Below are 14,035 nucleotides of genomic sequence, written 5' to 3'. Positions count from 1 at the left end.
AAAAGGAGCTGTACAGTACAGTTTTTAGAATTTATTACTGCTGATGTCTGTTTTGTTCATAGAAAATGCTCCACAGAAGTTTCACATTTCAGAATGTGCTTGTCTATATATATATTTGTAAATTCATAGTCACTCATATTAGTGCTGCTCATCACTGCTAACTTTTTTATAACAGTAAAACCCTTTAAAATCATTTTACTGGATTCACTGGATTAAATAAAAAAAGCACCCTATTAAAATTCATCTACTTCTTTACCTTGTAATAATTGCAGGCGTTCACCTCGGCCATCTAATGCAGGGGATGCCTGTCCGACAGTGACTAATGTCATAGGAAATTAGGAATTTAAGATGTGCATCTTCTGCAGTGACTAGGGCTGGTGCATTTGCCATTTTTCCTTGCCAGTGTCTTTCTGCTGAAGAAGCACTTTCATGGTCAGAGAAACAAATAGCCATCTGCCAGCAAGGACAAAGCAATTTTCGCAACAAGAGAAGCGTACAAACACTTTTCTTGGTCTTTTTCAGCGCCACTGTCCACATTAACCATCATACCTTCCTTCAACCTTCTAACCTTGCGTTCAAATCATTTTAGTATTCAGGTGCTGACGTGATTAGTTTGGACTGAAGGACACACAAGGCTATGTAGCATGCAAATCATTTTCTAATACACGCTGTCACTACACAATCTTCCATGCAGGCTTGTGGATCTCAATTAATGAACCCCTGTGAAAAGTCCTGTATAGGAGCTAATAGCTCTCTACAGGAAAGTTAGAGGGACAGAGACAGGGTGTGGGTGGCAGACTATATTTGAAAAGGAGAAGGCTGTATGAAGGTGAATAGAACCGTTAAGCTATATGTTTGTATATGTATAAGTCAACTGAACATTTGCACAGCACTATGTAGCTTTCATGTAACCTGATGTGAATACAGGAACATTTATCCCTTAGCTTCTCCCAGTCAGGACTCCACAGGCCTCAGGAAAGGAACAACTGAGTAACACAAAAAGTGAATTTGGACTGTTATAAATATGCTGACGCAACACACTTAAGTTTTTAGTTGATTTATATAGCTCCCCAAGTTAAAAATGTCTCAGTGTTATATATGTATTATATACTCAATTGCCACTTTATTCTACTGTGTCTTCTTTTATGAGGCCTATATAACTTTTTTGACACGGCCATAAAGGTGTTAATTCAGTTATAAGTTTCAGCACTGATGCTACAGTTTGAGACAGAGGTTTACTGGAATATAGTATAGCGATAGGTGCTTCTAATATGTTGTTCCCCTCATATATGTAAATGGGACGGACAAAATTAAAATTTGAGCTCAACAGTAAACAGTATTGTATTTAGACATTTTTGTAAAGACACTGTATTGGGCAGCATTTGATTGAACAGGTGTATCTTATAAAGGGGCCACAGAGTGTATATTACAAGTCTAATATTATATATATTACAATCTTGAGATCAGTGACAAGACGCTGTATTGTATGTCATAAAATGCAAACTATAGCCTGTCCGTCACTACTACCTTTAGGATTATACTACAATACTACTGTTCCAAGGGTACAAAATTGTCTTGGGGTGACAGTGGTGCAGTGGGTAGAGCAGGAGGTTCGAATCTCAATGCCTGCAGTCCACATGTCAAAGTGTCCTTGGGCAAGACACTGAACCCCCAAGTTGCCCAGTGCGTACACACGCAGCGCCCCGGGCCCTTGGCTCCAAACAAAATTTAATTATACGCGTTACAATGACAATAAAGAGGATTCTGTATTTAAAAAGGAACAAAAGTGATTAGTTTTACAGTTATTACAGTATTGACCATACTGCCCAGCCATCTTGTCACTCATTGAGGCTTTCAGAAATGTGTGTTCTGCCCTATTGACAAGCTGTGAACAGCAGATGAAATCAGTCTTCCACTCTAGACCCAACCCTATACATCTATATCACTCAGATGTAGAAGAGGAGAAGCAGACGAAAGTAGAGAGGAAAAAACAAAAGACATAAACGCTGTCATTATGGAGCACAAATGGATTACCTACTTGGTCTCACTCTAACTAGCCTTCAACTTAGCCTGCACTGCTCTGACACTATCTGCCAGAGCTGCCAACTCAAGAGTACGGAGCATCTCTGTGGAAAAACCCTGAGATGAGAATTCAGAAATCAGCCTTGCGTGTCATTAGCACAAATGAACTGGCCTTCATGGCTCCGGAAAAATGTCCGCCCCTGACTCTCCTTTGCGTATTGTTGTCCTATGAATAAATTCATATAATTTCATAGTGACGGGGTTGTGAGCATTACTCACTGTCAGCCTGTATTACTTCGTGGTGATTTCCATAACTTATTGAATGTAATTTGTTCACAGGTCGTTCGAAACACTGCAACGCTGCGCTGTAGAGACACACCCTTGCTTTTCATTCCATGCCCATAAATTGATCCAGTACAAGATAATTACTTTGGCAATTCCACTGACGTGGGTAGTAGAGAGTGTGTGAGTGCAGACCTGTGCACTCTTTTTATTATGTGTGTGTCTTTCTGAAGTAATAGCATGGTGCAGTTTGGGGAACTGAAGTGAGCCAGAGGCAGGGAGTAATCCTCTCCAGTAGTGCTTTGTTCCATCAGCACGACATAGTGGGATCCACTTCACACTTACAGAGAGGCGCTGGGGTCGCTGTGCATGGCTACATGAGCTGTCGGCAAGGACGGGAAACGAGGCTTCTGTTAACAAAACCTGCTGACGCTAACCTACTTCAGGATAAATAAATGCTATAGCTGAAATGATCCTGTTTCAGATGAGGACAGAAAAACAAAGAATGCTCTGCATACAACAGAAGCGGCTCAGAGAAATAAACATTGCAAAAGGTTCAAATAAGAACAACTGCCCACATATTATTCTATTTTCATCTAAAAGTTTTATGAAATCTTAAGCTTATTTAGCTTCAGCCTCTGACCAACTGCAAATGGGTGCTGTGCTTTGAAACCAACATAAAGCAGAAAAACAAACAACAAACAGCTACAAAAAGACTTAGTGGCAGCCATCCCAGAAAAGCGGGAGATTTGAGACAAATCCTGCTGTGCATTTCAGAGGCGGGATGTAGCTTCTCATCTGCTCCGGGGGGGACTGGACTAAGGCAGAGGACCATAGCGTCAGAAGAAATATGGAGAGGGGGATGGGATGAAGGTTTAGGATTTGACTTCGCTGGTGCTTTAGTGGTCCATGACGAAGCTGGGACAATCATGGTTTAATGCGATCACCAAAGGGCAAGTAAACACGTATTATATCAGCAACAAATAAGTGACACAGTGGCTGTGGGACTGTATACAGACCTTGAATTGCAAAAATGCAGCAGCTTGGCTTGTGTACTAAAGCGAGAGAAAAAGGGGAACAGTCTTTCAAAACTTTGTTAGTATGCCTACATCAGTACTTTAAAACTTTCTATAATTGGTTTCTAAATGTAAATGCTTCAGCCAAAAGCACTGGACCAAAAGCAGTGTAGACTTGTCGCTCTCTGTCGGCTAATTTTTACAGGAAGCAAGGGTAGAGTCCAAAACAACAACAGCTGTTTGGTTAAAAAGATAAATCCCAAGTTTATGACAATGTTCACAATGTCTGCGTCTGTTTGCCAAACATCCGTTAAGTTTGAAAGCCCATTCTGAAGCAATAAAGATCTGCGGCGTTGCTTTGCTGCCACATTACCTGTTCTCATTCCGCTGCGTGTATCTCGGCTGTGGGTCGGCATCTCCGTCATTAACATCATAGCTGGCCTCAGGGTCCTAAGAGAGACATGAAAAATAGGACACCAAGCATGTGAGTTTAACCTTCTCTTCAAGCTCTGATTTGCCTTTGTTTTCTTTTTCAGACATTTTTCAAAGAACTCTAAATGCTATTTGCAAATGCCATCCACTACTTTGTATTTTTGCTTACATAATTGCTGATGAGGTCAGGATGGTCCTTTTCAATCCCATCGTCTAGGATAGTCACCACAACACCTTTTCCTGTGTATCCTTGAGCCCAGGCCACTTTAGTATTCAGGTCTTGGTGTGTTGGGGTAGACTGGAAGAGACACAAGCCTTCTGCTCAGCTGTCAATCTGCTGTGACTGACACATCCCATACAGACCAGCCAATCTATCAGTGTGAGAACATCTTAAATCATCCACAAACACCTTTAACTCACCGCACAGTGTTAGGTTAAAAATGAAAACAGGAGCGCTTGATACAGAAATAAACAACAAGATATAAAAGGGAAGATCAGAGGTGGCAAATGAACACTTAAAAACCAATTTCAATGCATCACCCGCACATGTCTGGCTCCTCAGGCTGAGCTGCCCAGTGTGAACATCCTAGTGTAGTTATGCTGTCGGTGAAAGACACACAACCTGCTTGAGGTCAGAAATCTCAGCGAGAGCATTTGCTACTCTCAAAAGGAATAAGAGGCTGCAAGCTTTGTGGGGGAGAGGTACAATACAGCACGATTTGGATTAATAATGAAAAATTTGTACTGTGACAAGTATGAAGAGAACACAGACAGACAGACAGATATGGAATGGACACAAACACCCTTCACTACATATTCTAAATAAATGTTTTCTACAGAGGAATGGGGCTCATGTACACAAATAAATTATTATAAAGGAATTCTAAATCCACCACTGACTAAGACAAAACTGTTAGCACTGGTGGCATATGCTGTCAGCTCAACCATCTTTAGTATTCAAGTCAGTTTAAATAGGAGAAGGATTTAAGTTGTCAGACGATTAGAGGTCTAATGCTGAATGGCAGAGGTGGTTTCATGACTTCCATTCACTGGAGATTTATGTCTGGGATAGTCAATGTTGCCATTAATCTGCTGCAGCGACAGAGGTTTTGTGCATATAAAGAAGAAGAAGAAGAAAAAAGGGACAATTAGGGCAAACTGAAGCATCTCTGAGATAAGCTGTGAATAACAAAGCAGACAGAGCCAGGACCTTTTTCTGTCAGTGTTTCACAGGTAATGCAGTTCTGCTGAGGATCTGTCTAGACATTTATTTTTACAGTCAAAATCCTGGTGCATCAATCACTGGACTCAGGAAACCTTGTGTTTGTGGTGAAGGTGATTTAACTAATGCCTACAGGGCTAGTCCAAAAGACTGCAATTCAATCTATGCTTATCTGACTGACCATAAGGGGATGAATAACTTCTGCCAGAACAATAATTATTGCATCTTTAAATTACAGATAGGTGTCCTCATAAACTTTTGCTGAAACAGCTGAGCACTGTATTGGTGAGGCAGGGCCGAATAAAGAGTTCTTTGAGGATTAATTAGAAATAACAGCATAGCAGATAATAAAAAAAACATCCAGGACCACACACTGCTATTGACAAATCTGAATGACATTCTCTGTAGCCACAGAATCCAAAATAGCATTATGAATGCAATACAAAAGGATGAAAAATCATTATGTATTCTGCTCTGTGCACATACTTGAATTTCCTTGTTGGTAATGATGAAGAAATAATAATAGGAAAGATTTCATGTGTACCCACCAGGTACCACTGCTTGGGAAAATCAGGGTCTGTTGGGTCTTCATAGACATCCCTCTTTTTCCTTTTTCTCACTACTTGCTGCTCTGCCCACAGAACCTGGAGAGCCCACACACACACATGCATACAGTACACACACACACACACACACAAAAAGAAAATTCACAGATTACACCATGATCTTCACTTGCCATTGTGTCATTACTAATGTTCTAATTTCAGGAATTGTTGCAATGTCCCACAGACTGTAGACGTAGAAGACACAGCCCCAGCTGCGTTCAAAAAGTAATAACTAGAAAGAGAAGCAGAGAGGTGAGGCAAATCTAATTTATTTCATTCGTGAGATGCAGAGGAAAAGTGGTTACTGTACAGTGTGCCCGAGAAGAGTCCTTTGAAGTCCTGGAGGCTGCTGAGATATGCACAGGCTTGGTACAGTAGGGTTGGGCGACAGTAACAATATCACACACCGTAGTAAATGTCATTTTATAGTTTTGTTTCTGGAATTGGAAAAGAACATCTCCACATATTCTGGCCAAAGGCCCCACAATAACAAGTCATTTAAAATCTGTCCACCGGTTAGTTAAAACAACCCAATCACTAAGAATGTGTCTACTTAGTTCCGTTTCATATATTTTGACAGACAGTAGTGAGAATGATTAATTATCAAAGACACAACATTCATGCTTGAGCTTCTATTTGGTCACGTTATACTGCTACACATAAGAATACAGGGAGCGGTGCCTTCCACAGATGTTTTCTGATTCAACATCTGTCATCAGCAGATGCCTCACCACTGAGCTGTGGACGCTGCATAGACTGCCAAATATACACTATTTCATTATATGTATCGATAACTGAGCATCTGATATCCACGCTGGGAGATAAAAATCAGACACAGGCTGCCACTTTGTAAACCCAACAAGGACCGCCTCCACAAAACAAACACCTGTCTGCTACTCATTAACAAAGGCAACACGGACAACTTTATTGCAGACAGAAAGGTATATGACCTTATATCACAGATGAGCAGATCAATAATGCTGCCATCCCTTGATATACTACAATACATGTGCGATCTACACAACGAGCCGTGAACCAATTGGGAAACAACAGAGAAATGAATCTAAAACGACACTTTGTTCTAATAAAAACAACAATTCCTCTATAAATTCAGGAGTAATGCATTCAAAATTATATTTGAAAGCTAATCTGTAGTAGAGTAGAGACACATCTTCCAAAGCAGTCTAAGCACTCATACTTTATTATTGTCAGTGATGCACCATTTGCTGAAGGTGACAAAGCTTAAACTGGGTGTATCACTCAAGTGAAGTGTGTCTAAACTTGTGAATTACTTGAGGCAGAACCCTCAAAGTATAACTTGTTATTCAAGTAATTTCTTTTTTCCTTTTTTTGCTTGTTACCATGAGAGTTTTTTTTTATTTCATCATTTCATGCTCTTGTAAATCACATGGTCTGAATGAACAGCTACAGAGAGTGGAGCAGCCAAACCTTGTTGAAAACTTTGCCTTAGAGAATGCAGTCATTAACCTTATTCAAGTGACCCTATACTAATTATCCTTCTCACTTTCACTCTCTCTCTCTCATCTCATTTTATTACATTTAGAACTGCATGTGAGTGCCCTCGTTGCACTGTTGCCCGCTGTATTGTCAGAGCAATATCACAATCAGATGATGACTGGGATACAGCCATCTACTGTAGGACATCTCGTGTTTCATTTATATACGTCAAATGATTCAATATTAGCACATTTCACTCACAGTTTACTCAAATAAGATCATCTAGAAAAAAACGGACATGTCAGTTTTAAAATTATGACAGGGAATGTTTTGCTCAACATTTCAGCCAGACCATCCGTTTTTAAAGACGTTTTAGGCCTAATCCATATCATGCTGATGAACAACTGAGTGATAGAGGGCAAATTTGAACACTGGTAAATGAGGCCTACTTTAAGGTCTGCGACAAGGACAGAGTTGACATACACAAACAGACAAAGAAGCAACCATGAGACAAAATAGGAGGTCTCTGTAATCCTCTTGAATATTAAATTATATGTTCCACCGCGCTACACTGTCCTGAGGGCTTTCCTGTCTGATGACTAAGGAGAAGTGATGCTAGTATTGTTTGCAAGGCAGAGACCTGAAGAGAGAGAGAGAGAGAGAGCCCGTGCTTTGATCTGTAAATCTGTATTTGCACTGTTTATGGAGAAAGAAGATAAGTCTAGTGATATTCTTTTTTTGTAATCATCAACAAATTCCATGAAAAGACCTAAAGCAACAATGACTTCATCTTCCTCACTTACATACTCGATCTTACTCTGCTACCGTACAGCTTATTCCCCTGTGTCATAGATCTCCACTGTAGTGTGAAGACTAATAAAAGCCCACCACTAAGCCACACATTATGATACACTGCTCTGGTACTGTAAATCAATGGTTCCCTAACATGGGAGTCAGGACCCTCCCAAGGGGTCCCATCATAAATTTCAGGGGCTGTTAGGTGATTAACAGAATATTCTTTTTTTCTTGTGAATTACTGGATGATTTTATTTCTTCAGGCCTTATATAATAACTCAAATATAACAATCGGAGAGGGAAGAATGTGGTGAAGAAGATCCCAAACAAATACAACAATTTATTCCTGACCCCCCCCTCCGTGAGTCATACTGAAGGATTTACATCTTCAGTATAGCAGTGAGCTGGGGCTGAGTGCCAAAGGCAAGCTGGATAAGTCAGAGAGTATAACTGAGCAATGAATTAATGCATTGTTGATGTTGATTTTGGTCTTTTCATGGGGTTTGTTGACAATGGAAAAAATATAGAATACCACCAGCCTTGTGTAGAACCTAACCTAAGATGTGGGATCAAGTCCCTACAGCAGTATGCAGCAAACTGCTTTACACTGCGGTTTATACAAAACCAACAGCAGCCGCCCAAAAGAAATCGATTCTTCCCTCACAGCGAAGGTGTGTGTGGTGTGGAGAGGAGATGACAAAACAGCAAGCAAACATAATGGCAAAAGCTTATATAGCTGCCAGTGTCATCTTGCCACAGTGTGATTATTCAGAGGGGATGGTGATAAGCAGCATGTTAGCATCACGGAGCAGAGGCACAGAAACAGTGGAAGTAATGTGAGAGAAAGCAGCTGGATTACACTGTAACAAGCTCAAAGCTGAGCACCGACTAATCCAAATCCGACCATTCTGCTTTCATTGTCTTTTAAATCTGTTTTCTTTGAAGCCTGTGAAGCGGGACCTTTTCTTTCTTCTTTTCCATGGTTTTGCAGCAGGCATGTATGAACATATAAATGCACATAAATAAACACGTAAAACCCACTCATTTATGCTGCTGTAGTGCATTTTGGTGGTGGTCATGCTTTGCCTGAGGTTTGGCGTGTTTCAGGTTGTGTGGGAAGATAGGCAACCTACAGTAGGGACCTTGGGTCAAACTGTTGTTCCATAGCCGGAAACCAGACGCCCTCAATAGCACAAGGTTCAAGCACTGTGTTAACTTGAACTGCTGACCTTCTGACTGGGATGTACCTGTGAAATGGAAACTCTTCTGTCAGAGAAGACTTTCTTTATCTCCACGGCTCTGTTGTTAGGGTCTCCAAGATGCTTTCTCTCTCAGCTGACATTGTCAAACGGCATATACAATTACACACAGTGAACAGCAGTTTCCATCTTCCAGATTAATTCTAGGCCAGCCGGCATTTTGTCCCTATCACTGCATTCAGCTCTAAAATCCAGTATTGTACATGCTGTAATTAAATCCTCATCAGTAAAGATGATTCAATCCTTGCCTCTGTCACTGCCCATACTAAATCTCTTTTTAAAAAATTTATTTTAAAGATCACAAAGTAAATTTTATAACCATCTTAGCAAAAGAGAGCTCTTCCAGCCCCCAATCTGTATGCTCTCAGAGCCTTGTTAATGTCCATTTAACCTGACCCCTGACACGACTAACCTCAGTAAATGTCACCAATATCTCACTAATGATGTCTTGGGGCATCTGCGCCTGACAGATTGCATCAATCCTGTCCTCTGCCACCTTGACTTGAGCTCAGGAAAACCTAGAGAGTAGTTAGTGGGATCTACTCAGCACAGATGTCTGTTGTCACATTTTAACTGCCCCCTGTTTAGCAGCAGTCAGGTACCTCTTAAGATGCTTTTAAATAGCAGCAATTACCACTGCCGCCTCCGGTGCTGCCATTGTAAACATGGCAGCAACATGTTACTGAGTCTGGTGGCAGTTGCACTGACAGAACGGGTGGCTACTGCATTTGTAGGTGCTCCTGGGTATTTGCTGATGCTACCAATGAGGGCAAATCTTTAGGGTAACAGAGTGGATTGATTTTAACTGAAAAAAGACCAAACTAGTTGCACTTTAGGACAGCAAGTGTAAAGGGTCAGTTCATCCAGATCATGAAGAAACATAACTTCCATTTTACCCTTAATAGTACTAGATGAAACCATGCAAATAAATCTGTTTTATTTAAAAAGGTTTTGAGATTTTTGGCACCGTAATCCACACTCCTAAATAAAGGAAGTGTCAAGACATTATAATACAATAACAACAGGGATGTCTGTTTTCATACATGCCTACAGAATTATTTTTTACATTGTTTTATAGATGACACAGAGAACTGTGCTGAAGTTTAAACCCTATCCCTATTTTTGTTACTCGGATGTGTGTGACATTTGTCGCACGCAAGGCTGAGTAACATTTTCATCCTCAGCTCAGGTGTGAAGAAAAGCAGCAAAGCCCATGAACACAGCTTGCAAAAGGTCACGACATTAATAGTCTTAACAATGTAGTATATTAACCTTTATATTTGTGATATTAGCACCCCACACATGAACCGAAGCAGCAGAAAGTTCATTTGAAAAGAGTATTTGCTTTGTTTCCTACACAATCTCCGTTGTGCATCAAACCCACATAATATGAGCTTCTAATAGTGAGCCAAATTACATTTTTCACATAGGCCTGTTGAATTACAGATTGTCTATTGCCTTCATAAGACAATGATGTAATAATCTATAAATTTCTCCCCTAATTACCATTTTTATGCACAATGAATTTTTTTTAAAGATCATACCTAGTGTTTCCTCAAGGACTATTTTGCTGTAGGTCGATGCGCTTTGATCTGGAGGCTGTCGGATCATTTATCTGCAATAAAGATTCAAGAGTAATGTGTATAATGTGAATTTGATCATCAGTATAATGAATGAATGTTAACCAACTTTATTTGACAATTTTGTTCCTAGTCAGTACATAAACCTAATTATTTGGAAAAATCCAAGAACCTTTCTAAATACAGAAAAAGGTTCTTGATATTCATGATGGCAGATTTACAACAGGACAGAATAAGTGCTGCCTGCCATCCTCTACATTCTCATTTGGCTTCTGCTGTCAATTTCAGAGTCACTCTCTAGGAGTGCTTTCAGAAAAATCCAGTTTTCTCAAAATAAGTAATAAGAGTTTAATTCTCTTTAGTTTAAGAAATTAAATAAAGAACTTTTCTAAAACCTACAACAGAATAATGGCGGAGACTACCAGACCCTGATTCCATAGTTTGAAAAAAATTTGCTTCCACTATGTTGGAATTCCCATGCTGACGCAACTATATCTGGTGTACACTGAAACTAAGATTTTACAGTTAAGAGTATGGTGGCAAATTTGTTGCCAGATGTCCAAATAAAGATGACATTCAGGGCTGGAAATTCTTTATGTTTTGGGTGTTAGGTTGATGAATACCAATTTCCTTCTCTAGTTGACAATGGTTTTACAAGGCTGGAGAGAAAGCAAGGCCAAACACAGAGACACTCCCAGCTGCTGTACTGTTTGGGAGGGTTTTTTTTTAGTTTGTTTTTTGCATATTTACAGCTATGCAGCATCTCAAAATGGGTGCGGGACAGATGGAAGGACTGGCATGGACTGCAAAGGATACCGATTTTGACAAGCTGTCATTGAACCTGGCATCCCTTTCTCTTGCGATACACACAGTCTTTGTGTGTAATCCAATCTGTCTCTTGGCCTTTTGTTGCTGCGATGACTTGTGTGAGAACTGACAGTAGTCTTACCTGTGGTTCTTTTTGTAGTCTGGTGCGCATCCCCTTGTGGCCAGACAAAGCCCTTTTCTCCACAGCATGATGACTGAAGTGATAATAATCTCCAAAAACCTGCACAAACACAATGGGAGAGGCAATGAGTTCACCTGCAGCAACAGCATCACCAGATAACACTCTGTGCTCACCAAGGCATTCATGTGCACACGAGCAAATGTGCAGATAGTGCCCATTTGGACACTGGAGCTTGGCATTTCCTGTTCCTACTCAGAGCTAAATGAGAGTCTATTACTGTTGTGGCTAGTAAAAATATAAACATCTCTTCATTTTTCATTTGTCACAGATAAAACACCACAATTTTATTATCACCCATAATATATCTCATCAGTCAGAAGCCTGTGGAGGCATCACGAAAGCTGTAGCTGGGAAAATGCATCTTTTATCATTGTTTAAATGAAATGAGCTAAACACAATTTAGCTTAGGAAATGAAAAGACCTCAAAATCATGCATCATCTTTTCAGAAAGAATGATAAAAGAAGTTGTCGATTCCACACAGCAACAAAAACAGCAGGTGAAGAAGCTAACCTTGAAGTGGGATGAAGAGACTTGAGCTCTCTACAGATTGGAGAAGATGTCAGGCACACACAGCAGCAGTGCACTGACAGAAATACATCCATTACACAACTCCGGATGGACACTATCTATCAAACAATATAAGATGCATCCTTTCAAGGTAGAGTCGTTTCATAGCTACACTGAAGCATTCCTCATACCACTGTCATTGTTCCATCACATGTCCTGCTCATAAAAGAGCTTTAAAGGACAAGTGATTGGGTGACATCTGTCATCAAACTGGCTTCAGACCTTAGGGAGTGTTTTCTTTTTGTCTGCCCTGCACTTTAGTGACACATGGCGCAGCCTGTGCATCCCCTAGTCATGGTCAAGGACGGCTGACCTGAGAGAAAGATGGAGATTAAATAATACAGACATCCACAGATAAGTGTGTGGTAAAAGACAAAAATAACCCAACAAAAGGTGGAGGACGAGGAAGATGACAAACAGTATTCACAAGAGAGTATCCTCCATTTGAGAGGAAACATTGCAATCTGTACTGTAGTGCCATTGGGGACTGGCTCACCTTCACAAGTCCAGTGGAGCGGAGGAAGGGGGGCACCTCTGGGATGAAAAGGTCAGTTCATATACTGTATGTTCAAGCTGTGCTTGTGAAGGAGCATGACACAGGTTTATTACCCTGACCCTGGAATATTTTGAGTTGTTGAATATAACTTTAGCATATTTAATTCAGCACATCAGTGTTTTGAGATAATGATAAAGTTTCAAATTGAGATCAGAATGAGATTTTGTCAAAACTTAATTGTCTTTAATTGTGAAAATTCAAATACTGAGTAACAGTGACACAGATTTAACAGAACAGCAAAGAAGTCTGCTGACCAGGCAGTTCAGTTAGATTGTATACATTTATTGTATTGTACCACAATCAAGTGTGTGTTATAGTCATGGTAAAAAGAAATTCCTCCTTCCTTCGATTCTGTTTTTATTCATCAGGTGCTAGAAAACCATTGTACAGACCTCATATAAGAGTCCATGTCATGCTCATTTTGTTCGTTTCCAGCCATTTAATGTTTGATCGTGGGTACCTCTAGATTAGCTTTGCACACATCATAACTCCAAATACTGTGTAATGATTTCAGAACAATAAAACCAGAGAGCTTCTTCCTAAAAGGTGAGGTGAGAGAATGCACAACTCCTGCTGCTGGTGTTGTGTCAAAAGTGAACAGCACAACGAACAGCAATGGCATTAATTAATCAAAATTTCTCCTCCATAGATGGGTAAACAGTGGTATATGTATTGATGAAAAGAGATGTGTAACACTCTAAACAAAGCAGGTAACTGAGAAACCCCATATTTTAACTGGAATAATGCAGACATACACAGCAAAAATTGGAGAGTTAAAATTTCGGTGTTAAAGTTTTCAGAGTTAATCTTAACTCCTAAATTGTAATTTTTACACTTTGGGAGTAAAGTGTTGTTCAGTGTTGGGGTTATTTGACAGTGTTGATTACAGTGGAGTTAGTTCAACTCCTAAGAGATTTAGTGATGATCCACCCACTGCCCCCAGGCCTTCGGGTGAAAAGTCAGCGCCATTATCGTCTCGCATGCGGACTGTGGAATGTTAAGTAAAAAATATATATCTTACTTACAGAAGCCGTATTCGAGTACTCGTGTACTCAACAATAATGTGTAGCTTGTATTTAACCTACACGGATAACATCTTTCAAAGCATATCGATGCTAAGTTTAGACGTTTATGTAATTTGTCCAAGTGATTAGCATTTTAGCTAGCAGCATGGTAGCTAGCTAGTGACGCAGTTTATAACTAACGTTAAGTAAAGGAAGGAGCTGTAACG

General features: G+C 40.1%; 1 protein-coding gene across 2 annotated transcripts in view; it reads right to left on the bottom strand.

Moving 5' to 3' along the window:
• Positions 1–14,035, bottom strand: part of furinb (furin (paired basic amino acid cleaving enzyme) b) — an 88,875-nt gene that overhangs the window by 29,700 nt on the left and 45,140 nt on the right. For both annotated transcript variants that reach the window (XM_020615235.1, XM_020615233.1), the window contains exons 3-6: positions 11,621–11,719; positions 5,523–5,618; positions 3,922–4,050; positions 3,694–3,770 (exon numbers count right to left, since the gene is read on the bottom strand). In XM_020615235.1, the coding sequence (XP_020470891.1) occupies positions 3,694–3,770; positions 3,922–4,050; positions 5,523–5,618; positions 11,621–11,719 (401 nt within the window). The remainder of the gene's footprint in view (positions 1–3,693; positions 3,771–3,921; positions 4,051–5,522; positions 5,619–11,620; positions 11,720–14,035) is intronic.

Source organism: Monopterus albus, unplaced genomic scaffold, assembly GCF_001952655.1.
Source record: "Monopterus albus unplaced genomic scaffold, M_albus_1.0 scaffold160.1, whole genome shotgun sequence".
Lineage (NCBI taxonomy): Eukaryota > Metazoa > Chordata > Actinopteri > Synbranchiformes > Synbranchidae > Monopterus > Monopterus albus.
This window is presented reverse-complemented; position numbering and strand designations above follow the sequence as displayed.